This window comes from Cibotium barometz, chromosome 19 (assembly GCF_041138505.1).
Source record: "Cibotium barometz isolate CiBa-2024 chromosome 19, ASM4113850v1, whole genome shotgun sequence".
Taxonomy (NCBI): Eukaryota; Viridiplantae; Streptophyta; class Polypodiopsida; order Cyatheales; family Cibotiaceae; genus Cibotium; species Cibotium barometz.
Window position 1 is genome coordinate 32,834,774 of NC_141064.1, and position 17,244 is coordinate 32,852,017.

Sequence of the window (17,244 nt, forward strand, 5' to 3'; positions counted from 1 at the left end):
GAGCAGGGCAACCCCAAAGTAAGTGCCATGTGTCTTCTTTAGTAGTCGATCATCGGGCACCTTTCTCCATCCCATCTCCTGTTACATCATTTCTCACGAGTAGGCAGAGCACCCATCATGCATTTCCACAAAAACACAATGTACTTAAGAGGGATTTGCAAGCTCCATAGATCCTCCCATCTCTCCATCCACACCTGCCAACCCCTTCAGTCTCCAAATTTTATTCATCGTATTGACATTACACACAGAAAAGACCATCTCCTTATATATTTTATTAGTGGTACACTTGTACAAGGGTGACCCCTCTTTCAACACTAGTCTTTAACCCAACACTAAAAAAGGAAGTGGACACCTGGGTCAAATCCAATCTTATCAGAACCATTCTTATTAACCTCAAGTCTCTATTATTAACTCTAATCCTCTTTAGTCTGTTCAAGATCCCTCCAGCCTGCCACCCTGAAATCCCACAAATCCTTTAGATGAGAAATACCTTTATTATTAATCCTTCTAGCAGTATTTTTATCAACCTCAAGTAGAGGGGTTTGAACAGACGAGACCACCAAATAGAGTAATCCAGCAGAGAGTTACCAAGGACTCTCCAGCAACCATTCCATTATGTAAGTCCAATACTTTACTTCCAAACCTTAATCAGGAAGGCAACATAAGGTGAGCCCTTAATTTTCAAGGGGGCATCTGATAAAAAAATGTCCTTCCAATCCATAAGTTTCCACTAACCCCTATCTTTAACCAAGTACACCTTCACAATCTGTTTTAGCATTACAGTCCAATCTGCAGTCAAGAGAAAAGAGTACGCATGGGAGATGGATTGGGACTTCTTAGAGGGTACTCTCGTACGCATGGGATTTTCGCAAGACTGGATCAGAGGGGTCTCTTGCCTTTATCATGAGGCTCACAACACTGTGTTTGGTTGTGGAAATGCAGAAGATTTGTGAGAGAGTGGAACCATGATATTTTCTTCTCCTCCATCTAGAGGGCTTTTATGGCAGCATAGTGCCCTTGATTGGTTTAGATCTCCCTACCTTCTGGTTTGAGATCTCCCTTTAGATGATTTCATCAGCCGGTGACATGGACCCATACATTTTTAACAACCTTTCAAGCTCAGGGAAAGCTTATGCCAAGTTGGGTAAGGTTATTTTACTTACTAGTGTAAGGAAGTCTTGTCCTCCCTAAGTTCGGGCAAGACTATTTTAACAACCTTGCAAGTGCAAGGAATGCCTTTGCTCAACTGGGTACAAAACGATGGGGAGGAGGAATCTTGAAGGGACCCTTTTCTTCAAAACTTATGTGGATTAGAGCACTGCCTTCCATCTCCGTCTTGGCAACACCTTCACACCCCTACACTCTCTAAGCTAAATTAACTGCTAACCTAACATTTTTTCATGCCTTCAGTTCTGCTTGTATGTCCTCTCTGTTGGCCAGCCACCCAGTCCACCACCCTCAATATCGACGAGGCAATGTAGTTGGCTAGACTGCTCACTAGCTATAAATTTTATAAAAATTCGGGACACTTTTGAAGAATTGTTAAGTCTATTTATCTGTGCCTCCCAGGTCAAGTAATTCTGGGCTCTTTGGATGGATTCCTTTATGTTATTTCTTCTGATGGACAGAGGGTGAAAAGGTATCTGCATGACTGGGCTGCAAATTCCGTGATACACAGCTGCCCTTATGTTGACTGTGCTAAGAGAGAGATTTTTGTGGCCCAAGTAAGTGTGGAAATGAAGATGACTACGACATCAGATGTATTATATGTTGCAGCAAAAGGAGTAACACTCTTTATGTTGGACTCGTCAACTGGATATGTGTTACATTCTGAATACTACCAAGGTTTACTTTCCATACTATCAATTTTGGGGAATGGAATGATGTTTTACCTTGAAAAATTGAAGTGTATTTCCAAAACTGTCCTGGTACAATCACAGATCAGCTAGTGCTACGTAGGTCGTACCTAAATGTTGTAGAACTCACCTAGCTTGGATCTAATCCTTTGATATAATCACCACCTCACCTTAGGGAATCAAACCTAGTACTAAACTAGAATATCACATAGACTGCAGCTAACATTTTTGGTGGTTGAAACAGGTGAAAGTATTGCCAATCAAGATGGAATGCTGGACACAAGTTTGCTTCTTTCTGTATTTGCTTCAAGTAAGGCAAGCATGTCATTTTATTAAAATTTGTGCTCAAACATCACTCCACTCTTCATATGGCATGAGAACATGACATATTTTGATCCATTCAGTGTGCTCTATTAAAGCTTCTTAATAGCAGTTCAGCCTGCTTATCAGGTAAAGTTTGATAAAAAGCAGCAAGGAAGAGAGAGTGCAGTCCATCTGAAGGTAAAAGCTTTTGTAAAGCTCAGCATTTCTGTGTATCAAGTTTGTGCTCCTCCTAGATGAAGAACACATCAAGTTACCTTCCGACTTTGACTCAATGATTCTTATGTCCAAGAAAGAGATCGGGTCCCTCTAAAACTGACTAAACTTATGGCTCCCGTCCTCATGTCTCATGGGACACATCGAGCAAGTTGCTCATCTTCAGAGGGCTCCCGCTAGAGGCTTAGCAGAGGAGAGCATAGCTGGGATCCGAGGCAGAGACAGAATCACCTTCGACATCGACGACTCCATCCCTCTTGAGTGGCTTATACCAGTTCAGGATCCCCTGAGTGGGTAGGGGTTTTTACGAGACATGATATCCTGATGGCAGTCCATGGTGCAAACGGAGGTACCCTCATGACTTTCTCTAAAGGGCCACATGGAAGAGAGATTAGGCAGATCCCCCCCCTTGATAGAGGGCCTCAACAATGGCTGCACTTTACAGAGGGTGAGAGTGATTGGGTTTAATGACCACATATGGCAGGCCAACCTACCTCTGGCCAAAGTGGCCAGAGACAGATCTTGGAGATTATGGTTATGCTAGGGCTGGCTACTGATGGGTCTACAGTGGAATCCTGGTAAGTGGTAGTGGCACGATCCCTTCGCCTCCCCAACGATGCCCTTGACATCCCTTTCTTTGAGTACACTATCCATCTCTGGGCCGTGGGATTCCGATGCCAGAGGTTGACAGTACGTGTCACCAGCCGAGACATTTCCCAGTATGAAAGGGGTCTGGTGGACTCCAGGATGTCTGAATAAATGGAAAGTAGAAGCTTTGGGAATTGGGGATTACCTTGGAATACAAAGGATCACACTCCTAAAATCTAGGAGGGTTTGGACAACCCCAAATGAAAATTCCATTCGTGTCATTACGTTTGAAAGCTAGGAAAATGGGGGGACTTGCTAAAGCACCTTTGATAGAATGTCTACGAGTTGAGATATTTTTAGAGATGAAGTGTATGGAGGAAACCATCTTTTAAATTGGGACATAACTATTTGGCCTTCCTAGCTCTATTCACATGATGGAACCCTTGCCCAGACACTGGACTTATGGAAGAAGGCATGGGGATAGGGACCATAAGGTTTGCTCATGATGAGGAAGCGCCAGTTTTGGTCAAAAAGAAGAGAAAAGGAATAAGTCAAACTAAGTTGATTGCGATCGAGGAGCACCACTAGCAAGAGGAGATTGAGCAGGACAAAAAAGCAAAAAGCTGCTTTTTTTAAAAAATCTCTAGGGCCAAAAAGCAAGTACTAAAGCTGGAAAAGCAAAGCACACCCTCCATGCTACATCTCCTCAATCTCCCTCCAGCCATGATAGAATAAACGATGCAATCGGTAGACTCCTAGCCCGAGAGAGCAATGACCTGCAGAGGTATGCCTATCGTCGAAAAGACTCCCAGCCAACTCGGATGAGTCTCCATGAAAGGTCCCAGAGAGCCACTCATGCGGAATAGCTGTCTGATCAATACGTATGCGAGAGCCCCTAAGATGCTGAATGGATGCAGCTCTTTGATCCTTCGGAAGACTCTTAAAGGTCTTCCGAGCAAGAACTGTGTATGCACCTCTCTCCCATCTTGACCATTGCATGTAATGAGATGCACCAAATGGCCGACCGCACTCATCCCTGATAAACTCGTTCCACATAATAGGTTGTCGGTCAGCCTCATCCAAAGACCTAGGAAGCCTTTGTCACAAAAATGGTCTCATCCTTCTCCATGCTCTGACAATGGCTGCAATAAGAGGGGAAGATGGTGCCCTGATATCAGCCTTTGTCTAATCTCTTCCAACACGGGGTGTACATCCAGAAATCTGAGACAAGAAAAAATCCTTCCAAGGTTCAGTGCCTGGTAGGAAACCTCTGACCACAAGTTTGCAGAGCAACGCCCTGCATTGAACATCCGGATCAATAATATTCAGCCCCCCCTCTCGTGAGCTGAATAACTGTGAGCTAAGCTACCCTGGCACGAGTGTCTGTGGTGCCATCCAAACCCGACCAAAGAAAATTGCAGATCAATCTCTGCAATTGACTAATGCATGCACGAGAGAAGCACCAACAAGAGGCAATAAACCAAGCCAAGGCAAGCAACATCCGATTACCCACCAAATCTCAGGAGGCTAAATCTAATCTCTTGGAGCTCCAATGAAGAAGCTTCTTCTTCCGGATACTCATGAGTACTGGAGCAAACTACTATGGAGGAGAAATATCAACCCCAACCTGGCATCCCAAATATCTAGGAGTGCATTCTCTACTGATCCAAGTAAAACCAAGCTCTGCACCCCAACCAACTCTCGGTGAGTCACTAATCCAAAAACCAACAGATTTGTGCCAATTAATGAGTGCCCTTGCTGCCAAAACAAAACTGTTCCAGTGCTACCCGGAAGGAACATAAGCATATGTGAGGCCTCCAAGAATATGGTTGTGTCATCAACTAACTCAGAGTGAACCAGCTCCTCTTGACTAGGAAGAGGCAACCTCAATCCAGAAATATCAGCAGTGGAGCGGAGGAAGATGCTCATGGTCTTTGCAACTATGATATATAATAATGGGGCTAAAGGGCAACCCTGCCGTATTGAGCGAGAAATCTGAAACCGCTCTCCTCTATCACCGCAAGCGAGCACACTTTTGTGGGCATCATGATACATACATGAAACTCCCTTGATCCATCTCTCAAAGAAACCCATATAGCTTAGAGTAACCTCAGTCCCAATCCACTCTATCATAGGCCTTCTCAAAATCCAAGAGCAGAATGGCCAAGGACTGATTGCTTGCTTTGGCCCATTCCACGGCCTCCCAGAACGAGGAAATATTATCAAAGATGCTCCTTCCGTGTAAGAATCCATTATGAGTATGATGAATGACATCCTGCAAAATTGGTTGCAATTTGATGCTCACTGTCTTAGCAAGAATCTTATATACAGTCCCAAGTAAGGTGATAGGTCTCCACTGGCCAATCAATGTCTTATCTCCACTCTTAGGGATAAGATAGATAAACCCCTCAGTGAGAGAAGAAGGCATAGAACCTGTGTCCCACATCTCTTGGAGAGCCAATGTGATCTCAGCTCCAATCTCATCCCAAAAAGTAATGAAAAAAATAGGGGAGAGGTCATCCTCCCCTGGACACTTACCATGAGGTAAGGCATGAAGAGCATGACCAAACTCCTTCATAGAAAAAGGGGCATCCAAAACGGCACGCATCTCCTCACTAATCAAATGTGGCAATGCATTCCAAACCTTCCTCTGTGCCCTGTGTCTCAAATCAGAGTGCGGCTCACCACTAAGAAGCTGGCGATAGAAATCAATGGCAATCTGTCTAACCATAACAGGATCTGAGTGAAGAGTGCCATGTGAATCCAGCAATTACTTGACACTATCTTTGGCATGAGATGGGCCGCGAGTAGCAAAGAAATGTTTGTTGCATCTGTGTCCAAAAGGATTCTCAGGCATGGTAACGGTACTCCGCACGTTGCTCAAGAGAGGGATGAAGTTATCTCCTAACAGTACATAGAGAATCTACAACCCATTAAGCATGAGGATGTTTCTCGTGCTCTTTCTGTAAGGCAGCCAGTCTACGTCTAATAGCCCTTTCTAAATCTAAGGCCTCTTGCCTCTTAGAAAGGGCACGTGTGATAAAAGTCACTAATATCATAGAGAGCAGAGGCCAGGCTTTGCGAGGCGTGCGAGGAATCATGACATCTCCAAATATCAAGCATACGACGTGATAGCTCGGCATCTGAAAACAAATGATCAGGGATGTGTACATGGGGTGCTGATCCATGGCCACTCAGATCTCTAATGCCAGCCAAAACTTGAGAAGTAGCTTCTGGAGAATGAAAGTCCACCTGGAAGAAGCCTCGACCAAGCAAACGAGTATCCTGGAAGTGCACAATCAACTCTGAAGGGAGATCTACTAGAAGCCATTCACGGGCCTGTGAACAAGAGGGGTGGGAGCCATAAACCCTCGCAACAAGGGTGATCTGGAGCTCCATGTCAATCTTGTGCTGAAGAGAGGTGAGCTCGTCTTGCGAAAAATTAATGATTCTCTCGGCTTGTGGGCGTGACGAAAGATTGGCTATGGCAGAAGCCATAGAGCCAATCTACAGTGGGCGGCTGACTTGAATCCAAATAAAATATTGCTATTGAAGGAAAGAGGCAGTGGGGGGAGGAAGAGGCGGGTGAGAGCAAGGAAGAGGAACCAACGGGAGCCGGAAGCAAGGCAAGAAAGGAGGCGGGGATAAAGGTAGGGGACAAGCTAGTGCAGTTGTAACTTTTTGGCCCTCCTAGCTCTATTTCACATGATGAAACCCATGCTAGGACACCAAACAGTTGGGACACGGTCCAGAAGGTTTGATTAAGACAAAGCAACATTCTTGGTCAAAAAGCAAGAAAAAGTAGAAAGTCAAATAGGGTTGACCGCGAGCCAAGGGCACCATTGGAAAGAGGAGATTGAGCTGGACCAAAAAGCTAAAAGGCGCTTTCTCAAAAAGCAGCTCTAAGGCTAAAAAAGCAAGGTCTTAAAGCCAGAAAAGCAAAGCACCAAAAGTTGAGTAATATTTTATTAATAAAAGTAAAAAGAGCAAAAGCAAAGGCAAAAAGGGAAAAGCAAAGCAAAAGCATGATGGCTTATTGGCAGAAAGCAAGGCCCTCCTGAAGTATAAAAGAAGCTAGAGCCCTCTTGTTTTGGGCATCAAGCTTGTGGAGAGCAAGGAGACCCTCATCTTCATCCACTCACCACCGCCACCGCTCAACTCAGCGTGGCCGCCGCCCAGCTTTGGAAGCTTGAACTTGGGCATGAAGCATGCAACTTACACATGGAACTTGGATATATAGCTTGGGCATGAAGCATGGAACTTACACATGGAACTTGGATATATAGCTTGCATATAAAGCTTGGGCATGAAGCATGGAAATTACACATGGAACTTGGATATATAGCTTGGGCATGAAGTTTGGGTATGAAACATGGAACTTAGACATATAACTTGGTTTTGGACTTGGATCTGGACTTGGATTTGGACTTGGTTTTGGACTTGGATTTGGACTTCGATCTGGACTTGGAAAAGAAAAGGATAAAAGGGCAAAGAAAAAGCATGATGGCTTTTTGGCAAAAAGAAAGGCCCTCCCCAAGTATAAAAGAAGCTAGAGTCCTCTTGTTTTGGGCATCAATCTTGTGGAGAGCAAGGAGACCCTCAACTTCATCCACTCGCCATCACTGCCGCTCAGATTAGCCCGCCTAGCTCAGCGCAGCCAGGATGTCGCCCAGCTCCGCCCAGCTTTGGAAGCTTGAACGTGGGCATGAAGCTTGGAAATGAACATGGAACTTACGCATAGAAGTTGGATATAGCTTGGACATAGAGTTTGGGCATGAAGCATGGAACTTACGCATGGAAGTTGGATATATAGCTTGGACATGAAGCATGGAACTTACACATGGAACTTGGATATATAGCTTGCACATAAAGCTTGGGCATGAAGCATGGAACTTACACATGGAACTTGGATATATAGCTTGGGCGTGAAGTTTGGGTATAAAACATGGAACTTGAACATGGAAGTTAGACATATAACTTGGTTTTGGACTTGGTTTCGGACTTGGATTTGGACTTGGACTTGGACTTGGACTTGAATCTAGACTTGGACTTAGACTTAGACTTAGACTTGGACTTGGATATGGATTTGGACTTAGACTTGGACTTTTTTTTTTTTCAGAAAGGAGACTTCTATTAAGTATGAAAATTTTTTACAAAATGGAGATTTCACACCAAAAAAGGTGGAGATCTCAACCAATCAGGAGCCCTGTGCTGCCAATAGGGTCCCGAATGAGAGGATGTGAAAAAGATACCAATGTCCCACTCTCTCATAAACTGGCCACGCTTCCTCTCCCCATAGCCCTCGAAGATCCCTGGATTGTGGCCCAGGTAGCCATGATGGTGTGAATAATATCACTCCAAATCCTGCAAAGACACTGAGAAACAAGAACGGGAGTACCCTCAATGGCCTCAGTGCATGTAGCCTTCCAGATATTCCACGCTGAGATGCTAGCAATAATCTCCCAAGAACTGTCTAACCTCTGTGTTGGAGGGACAAAGTGTGAAAGTGGCAAATCCTGAAGACAACACTGCCGAGCAACTCCTTGCCTGACCATAATGGCCAAGCTCCTGTCAGTCCCCTCGAATCTCAGCTAAGGCCCAGACTGTGTCAACCAAATGATAGAACCAAAAGAAATGATAGCATTCCTCTTAATCCTACCAAAGAGGTGTGCAATCGCCGACCAAAACCCCTGTGCTTCCCTGCATTCCCATAAACAATGGTAAACTGACTCCGAAGCTCCTGCACATCTAGGGCATGCTGGGCAAGCACCAGTAACTGACCTCCACTGATTGGTGGCCAAATCACCATGAAGAGAAACCCAGATAAAGGAGGAAATCTGTGGCTCCCTATAAGAATGCCACAATCTCCGCCAAAAAACCCTCTGAATGTCAGTCAAAATGCCATAAGATTCCCAATGGGGTCTAAGAGTAGGGACACTCTGAATGTGTCCCAAGATAAGATGTCTGGCATTTCGCACCGTATAACTGAAAAAAGGCATGCTTTTCAAGGGGTTACAAGCATCCTTCCACACCCACTCACCGAGGTCCCAATGCAAATGTCTGATAGGGCAGCCACCATACAACCAAAGGCTAACACTCTCTGTGATCATCCCTGGGGGGGGGGGGGGGGGGGGGGGGGTCGTCAACAAAGACGTGCTTCCCTAACCTGCCAACAACTCTGACTGGACGAATCTGGGGGCCCTCAATAAGGTCCTGCACGTCACCTCTCTCCAACTGCCATCCATTCTGTACAGAAAAAAAAACCGGTACATCATCCTCCCTAGGCAAGGGGAGACCCATAACCTGAAGAGGAACACCTGTCCCAGAAAAAACCCCAAACCAAGAATGATGATGGTCTTGCAAGAAAGATCCAATAATCCAGTGGTTGGGAATGGCTGCATCAATCTGTGCAATGCTCCGACTAGAGCCTCTCAAATGCTGTGTGAGATCCAATCTCTGTACCTCGGTGAGGCTCTGAAACCTCTTCCAAGCCAACACTGTAGGGCAAAGGGTCTCCCAGCCAGCCCAATGAATGTGCATAGCTGCCCCAAGAGGCCTACCATGCACATCTGACATCAAGTCATTCCACAGAATGGGCTGCCGGTTAACTTCCTCCGCTGAACACGGGGGGATGTGTACCAAAAAACTCCTCAGGCAGTCCGAGGCCCGTAGGAGGGACCTAACGCAGAGGGGATGAAGGGGAGCGGTGAACTGCATCCGAAAAAATAAAGCATGAGCTGAGAGTCCAGTTACCTCCACGAACAGGGACACACTTCGTGATCTGCTGCATGAGAAAGTCCTTCCACGGCTCAGTGCATGGAAGAAAGCCCCTAACAACCAACTTACACAGCAAGCCTTACATTGCACCTCAGGGTCAATGATATTCAATCCCCCTTCCTGCTTAGGCCTGATAATGGTTTCCCAAGCAACTCTAGCCCTGGTGTGTGCATTTCCATCAAGCCCTGACCAAAGAAAGTTCCGAATAAGGCGACGAAGCTGGCCAATGCAGCCCTTATGAAAAATCCAGCACGAGGCGATAAACCAAGTCGTGGTGGCTAGCAAAACTTGGTTAACCACCAAAGCTCTAGAGGCCAAGTCGAGTTTCCTCCTACTCCAGTGATGAAGTTTGCTTTTAATGCTTAAGAGCACTGGAGCAAACTGTTGTGCAGGGGAGATGTCAATGCCCACCTAACAACCAAGGTATCTGGCAGAGCATCCTCTCTCAATCCAAGTAAAACCAACATCTGTACCCCAATCTGCAAGAGGAGAATCACTGATCTAAAAACCAATTGACTTATGCCAATTGATGGTAGCTCTTGCTGCCAAACAAAAGGCCTCCAAGGCTGTCCGGAAAGCACATAAACAAGCATGTGAAGCCTCAAGGAACAACGTCGTATCAATTACTAACTCAGAGTCCAAAAACTCTTCCTCCGTACATAAAGGCAGCCTGAGACCCACAACACCAGGGCACCCGAAGAAACCTGCTCATAGCCTCAGTTACAATGAGGTACAGTAAAGGGGCGAGGGGAAAGCCCTGCCTCACTGAACGGGAAATCTGAAAACGCTCACTGCGTCCCCCACAGGCTAAAACAGTGCTATGAGCCTCCCTGTATAGGCAAGACACACCTCTGATCCAGTTTTGGGAAAACCCCATGTGTGCCATAGTGCCCTCCAAAAAATCCCATCATAAGCTTTTTCAAAATCAAGCAAAAGAATGGCAAGAGGCTGCTGATTAGACTTTGCCCACTTGACAGCTTCCCAGAAAGAAAAGATTTTATCAGATATACTCCTTCCTTGGAGGAACCCATTCTGGGTATCATGGATAGTCCTTTGGAGAATCGGCTGCAACCTTATACTCAAGGCTTTAGCTAAGATTTTATATGCAGATCCAAGGAGGGTGATGGGCCTCCATTGCTTGATGTCAGTCTTGTCCCCACTCTTGGGGATAAGGTGAATCAGCCCCTCCGTGAGGTATGGAGGCATCATACCCGACAACCACATTTCCTGAAGGGCAACAGTGATAGCATCTCCAATATGATCCCAAAAAAGAATAAAGAAGGCGGGAGAAAGACCATCATACCCTGGGCATGAACCACTGGAAAGAGCATGCAGTGCGTGAAGGAATTCATCCTTTGAGAAAGGGGCATCTAGGGAAGAACACATAGCATCTGAAATGAGCCTAGGCATGCACTCCCAAACTTTCTGTCGTGCCACATCTCTCTGAGGGGAGGGCACCTCTGCAGTCAACAAAGACCGATAAAACTCTGAAGCAATACCCCTCACCTTATCAGGCTCAATCTGAACCTCACCCTGTGAATCCTGCAAGTGCCTCACAGAATCCCTGCTATGGGAAGGCCTGTGTGCTGAAAAAAACTCTTTGTTGCATCTGCCACCTATCTGAGTCCAAAAGGCCTCGTTTGCATGAAAGGCGAACTCAGCCCTCCTGTCCATGGCCAACTGCAACTCTGCTCTAACTGTGGTCAAGAGGTCTGTAATCCAAGTCGCATGTGGATGCTTTTCATGTTCCCTCTGAAGAGCAGCAATCCTACGCCTAATAGCTCTCTCCTTGTCCAGAGCCTCCTTCTTCTTAGACAAGGCAATGCTATGATAATGATGGCTGGTCCTGTCAAGAGCTAGCGCAATATTATGACGAGGATCAGGACCGTCAAAAGATCTCCATAACTTTCTAATCTCAAGGGAGATGTCAGCATCTAGATAAAGAGAGTCAGGGATACGGATACGGGGAGAGGCCGAGCGAGCCCCAGGCTCCCTGAGACACAAAACGACGAGGCAATGATCGGGTTTGGTGGTGCTAGGCATAATAGCAATGGTGCCTCTTCTGTCCAAGGACCAATCATCCACATAAAACCTGTCCATCAGGCAAAGATGCTCTCATCCCCGCTCCTGCGGTTGTGCCAAGAGAAAGATAAGGAATTTGGCCTTCTCTGGAAGTCATCCTCAGTCCAGCAATCCCTGCCGAAAAAGGAAAGCGTGAACCTCTCCCATGAGGCTCACTCCAAAGGGTGTAAACCCTCTTCGCGTCCACCCTTCTTGTCAGAAGGTTGCTCAACCATATTAAAATCTCCTCCCACTATCCAATGATCAACCTGGGGAATGACATTTGTAATGGTGTCCCAAAAGGCCACCCTTTCACCTCTCATGTTAGGTGCATAGATATTCAAGATTCCCAATTTCTGACCCTCATGCATGATCAAGATCCACTGCGCTCTAGCCCGTGCCCAATAACATGAGGTATAATAGATTCTGCCACTGAAATACAAACACCCCCTCTAGTCCCAACTGCTGAGGACCAGAAGGTGTGGCTAGGGTGTTATCATCCCTACGCTCTAGCAGGGATGATAACACCGTGCCCAATAACATGAGGTATAATAGATTCTGCCAGTGAAATACAAACACCCCCTCTAGTCCCAACTGTCGAGGACCAGAAGGTGTGGCCAGAAAGCATCTTACCAGTTTTGCCACACTAAGATCTATCCAATTTGTGTTCCTACAACAAAAGCACATCCATAGGCCCTCCTGTAATAACAGCAGGGTGAAGCTGGTCCTTCAGAAGGCGCTTCCTACCACGGGTGGGAAGCCCTCCAAGGCCCTGAACATTCCATGAGACGATTCTCATGGAAGAGAAGAGGGTTTGTTAATCCCCACGGATCTCCTCGTGATCTATCTTGGTTCGAGACTCGAAACCTGCAAACAAACGAACAAACAAACAACAAGGGGGTGGAGGCCTGACTCACCTCCCAACCATGACAGTCGTGGGCGAGTCCACAGTCTTGGCTGTCCCCACCGAGCCACGAGCTGAGCTAACTAGGTTGATGTACCGACCAATCTCCTCCTTGCGACGTCCCATACCGCCACGAAGCTGCCCTCGCGGGCCTCGAGACTGCTGCCGGCCTCGGCTGCGTAAAGCAGGTGCATGTTTGCACTAGATCCAGGCTCCAAGACCATAGAGCTCTCACAAACTCACGAGACTCTCTATCTCCCAATAACTAACCTTGGCCACCCTTTTATAGGCTCTTGGCCGGTCATCGAGCGTCCACACTTGGGCGCCCGCCCGTCTCCATACTTGGGTGCCCGCCCGTTGGTATTTCCTTAACTCAGCTCGTCAATCAGCCTGCCTAGTTCCAAGCTTTCCCAAGCCTCGAAACTAGTCTTGCGTGCGTGTAGCACATGGTAGATACACACTGTGCACATGACATACTCACCTTCCTCTAAGAGCTCACTCCTGAGCTCACTAAAAAGCCAGGGTAATCTCTCTGAAGAGTAGTTAATGTCTCCCATGTAGCGTCCTCCTCAACACGATCCTTCCACTTGATCTTGTATTCCGTGATAAGCGTATTACGCAATCTTCGTTCACGAAATCCAAGAATCTTTTCAGGTTCGTGCGAAACAAATGTCATGTCCTCAACATCTATAATTTCTTGAGGAGTAACTAACTGATCTGTTCCACCCAGTACTTCCTTAAGTCTACTGACATGAAATACAGGATGAACTTTCACATGAGAAGGCAAATCCAATTCATATGCAACTGAACCAATCCTTCGTGTAACACAAAATGGTCCACAGTATCTAGTGGATAATTTTGGAGATCTACCTGTCCGTAAAGTCTCGGAATCTTTCGGAACTCGCAAATACACCATCGTTCCTTCAGAGAACTCTCTGGGTGAACGATGTCTATTAGAATAAAACCTGTCTCGGTCTTGAGCACTTCTAATAGATTCCTTCGCAACTTGTAACATTTCCTGCATATCTTGCAAAAAATTACGTGCTGCATCATGCTGAAGTCCTGAGAATCCTACTGTAACAGGTGATCTAGGTTGAAAACCATACATAAGCATGAAAGGACTAAACCCTGTACGCGGATGCTTAGTACTGTTATATGCAAATTCTAACATAGGAAGATAATCCTCCCATGAACTCTGTGTTTTGGATACACATGCTCGAAGCATATCCTCCAAAATCTGATTCACTCTTTCAGTCTGGCCATCAGATTGAGGATGATCTGAGGAACTCAAATTCAAAGTTGTTTCCAACTTCTCAAAAACAAGTTTCCAAAAATCACTCGTAAACTTAGAGTCCCTATCACTGACTATGTCTTGCGGTAACCCGTACAGTCTAAACAATTGCTCGATAAACTGCCGTGCTAATTGCGTAGCTGTAATAGTCTTCCGGGTCGGTAAAAATCTAGCCATTTTTGTCAAGCGATCTACCACAACCCAAATAGAATCGTGGCCTTGATGTGTTCTTGGCAATCTGGTAATAAAATCCATGGAAATACTTTCCCATTTATTACCTGGGATTTGCAAAGGATGCAACAACCCTGCCTGTCTAAAGTGTTCAGCTTTATTTGCCTGACAAATCTGACACTTTAGAACATAATCTTCTACATACCCTTTCATCTTCGGCCAATAAAAAGTGTGTTTCACTAACGATAATGTCCTGTGTACCTGAGGGTGTCCAGCAGAAGGGGCATCGTGACACTCCTTAAGAATCTTGGACCGAAAGTCCGGGATCTGTGGTACACAAATTTTGTCATTACGGAATAGTAAACCATTCCGAATCATCCACTGGCCTCCTGCAGCCTGAATGGTAGACTGCTCAGTCATCGAGTCTTGGTCATTCAATGGCTCCCGGCCTGGATCTTCTGCCAAAATGGACCAAAATAACTATCAGTCCTGCAAAGCTCTCTCAATGACTGAAATAAGTCAGTAGAAATCTCGGTGAACGACAAAGTATTCACCTCTCGAATTCGACTAAGCGCATCTGCAATACTATTCATGGACCCTTTCCGATAACGGATCTCAAAATCAAAATCTTGCATTAACTCTGGCCAACGAGCTTTCCTTCCTCTCAAATCATCCGCATCACACACATACTTGATTGACTGATGATCAGTCAATACCACAAACTTGGAGCCATATAAATAATGTCTCCAAACCTTGAGAGCATGAATCACAGCATAAAGCTCCTTCTCGGGTTGGCCAACGAGATTGAGTGTCGTCTAGCTTTTTACTTTCAAAAGAAACCGGTCTACCATCTTGAAATAAAACAGCCCCGATAGCATAGTCACTGGCATCAGTTTCAAGAACATAAGGCCGACTAGGATCGGGTAATGCTAAGATAGGTGCTTCCTTGACTTTATCTTTCAAAAGTCTGAAGGCCATATCCGAATCGTTATTCCAAGTGATAGGCTGATTTGACTTACGTCCACGACCTTTCAATAAGTCGGTCATCGGTAGTGTGAGCTGAGAGTACTCCCGTACAGATTTTCAAAGAAAAACAACAAATTCGAGAAAAGAACGAAGTTGTTTCACTGTTCGCGGTATAGGCCAGTCCAGAACCTTCTGAACTCGGTCATAGTCAATGCTCAATCCATCTCTAGTGATCTTGTGTCCCAAGTAAATGATGTCGGTCATAAAGAACTCACATTTACTTAACTTAGCATATAGTCGATTCTGTCTTAAAATAGATAAGACAATCGTGAGGTGTCTGACATGATCCTCAAGAGTACGACTATAAATCAAAATATCATCCAGGAACACCACCACAAATTTCTCCGAATGTTCACGAAAAAGATCGTTTGGAAAGTGGCTGGAGCATTGGTTCATCATTTGCTGGAAAGTGGCTGGAGCATTGGTTAACCCAAAAAGGTAATACGAGAAACTCGTAATGGCCATACCTAGTCCGAAAGGCGGTTCTTTCGACATGCCTTTCATGAATACGTGTCTGGTGATAGCTAGTACGTAAATCTATCTTTGTGAAATATTTCGCTCCTGCTAACCGGTCAATTAGGTCATCTGATCTCGGGAGAGGATAACGGTTCTTAATGGTCAGCTTGTTCAATCTCTTGTAATCTATACACATTCTCCAGGTATTGTCCTTCTTTCTCCTAAGCAACACAGGTACACCCCAAGGTGATTTACTTGGACGGATCTGGCCCATCCTTAAATAATCTTCGAGTTGTTTAGCCAACTCATCTTCCTCAGCTTGGCTCATCATGTAAGGTGGAATAGTGACAGGATGAGCACCAGGGATAAGTCAATACGATGATCTACTGCTCGTTCAGGTGGTAAACCCGATGGCAGTTCCTTAGGAAATACATCTTGAAACGAATCAAGTATCTTCTGTAATTCTTTGCTTTCAAACACACTTAATTCATTTACATCCATGGAAGGGATGAGAAAGGAAGAAAGTGGAATCTATACACAATGGAAAGCGGTATACAAAGAAGAATCCATTATATTTCCAAAATCAATTGTATTTACAAGAGGTCCCTGAGAGGGATGACTACAATCACCTAAAATACTATACTTGGTGTCCCTATGCTGAAAAGAAAAAATATGACTAGACCAATCTATCTGGACTTCAAGAGTCTTAAACCACTCAATCCCTAAAAACAAGTCTACATTCTCTAGGTGCATTACATAGCATTCCAGAGTGTCTTTGTAGTCCTGAATCTGGATTGGAAGCATCTCCACCTTGCGATCCCAAACTTGCCTTCCCACAGGTAGGCGTACCTCATAGGTATGGTCGCTGAGTGTCGTATCAAGACTCAATTTCTGCACAAGTTTGTAGTTAACAAAGTTATGTGAACTGCCAGGGTCTAAAAGAATGTGAATTTTGTGGCCATTCACTTCTCCATAAACTCGGAGAAGATCATGCAAGCCAATACTTTAGAATTGAACAGACAATCAGAACAAGTACTAGGGCGAGAAAGTACAGTAATTGACGTACCTGTCAAAGATAACTAGTTAGCTGCCTTTGGCTTGGGTCCTGCGTTTGTCTTGGTACCCTTTTTCTTTGGGCACTCGTTACGCATGTGTCCTTTTCGCAGATAAAACAACGTCCTTCCTTCTTGAGCTTTAAGGCCCTAAGGAGTCGTTTCTTCTTCGCTGGTGTCAAACTGGAACTCTTCGAGAATATGCTCGCTGAAGCTCCCGCCCCTCTCCCTACTCGTGCTACCTGCACACCTGCGCCCCCCGCCTACTTGCCTGTTCTTTCCTCGCGCCCCCCCACATTCCTCGCGCCTCCCCTTGTCCCCCCCGCCTACCTTCGCTACTGCGCCTCCTTTTGCCCCCCCCGCCTGCCTTCGCTGCTGCGCCCCCCTCCCTCGCTGTATTGCCCGCTGCCCCTCCTCGCCTTCGCGCCCCCCCCCCCCCTTCTTTCGCGCCCACCTTCACTCTGCAGCGCCCCGCCCCCCTCCCCCCCCCCTCCGCCAGCTCTTTCTCCACTCCTCCTCTCTTGC

At 45.8% G+C, this 17,244-nt stretch overlaps 1 protein-coding gene across 3 annotated transcripts in view; it reads left to right on the top strand.

Annotated features, from left to right (window-relative positions):
• The window catches only part of LOC147628476 (uncharacterized), a 127,211-nt gene that overhangs the window by 60,440 nt on the left and 49,527 nt on the right, over positions 1–17,244 (top strand). For all 3 annotated transcript variants that reach the window (XM_086813630.1, XM_086813631.1, XM_086813632.1), the window contains exons 5-6: positions 1,570–1,845; positions 2,101–2,166. In XM_086813630.1, the coding sequence (XP_086669756.1) occupies positions 1,570–1,845; positions 2,101–2,166 (342 nt within the window). The remainder of the gene's footprint in view (positions 1–1,569; positions 1,846–2,100; positions 2,167–17,244) is intronic.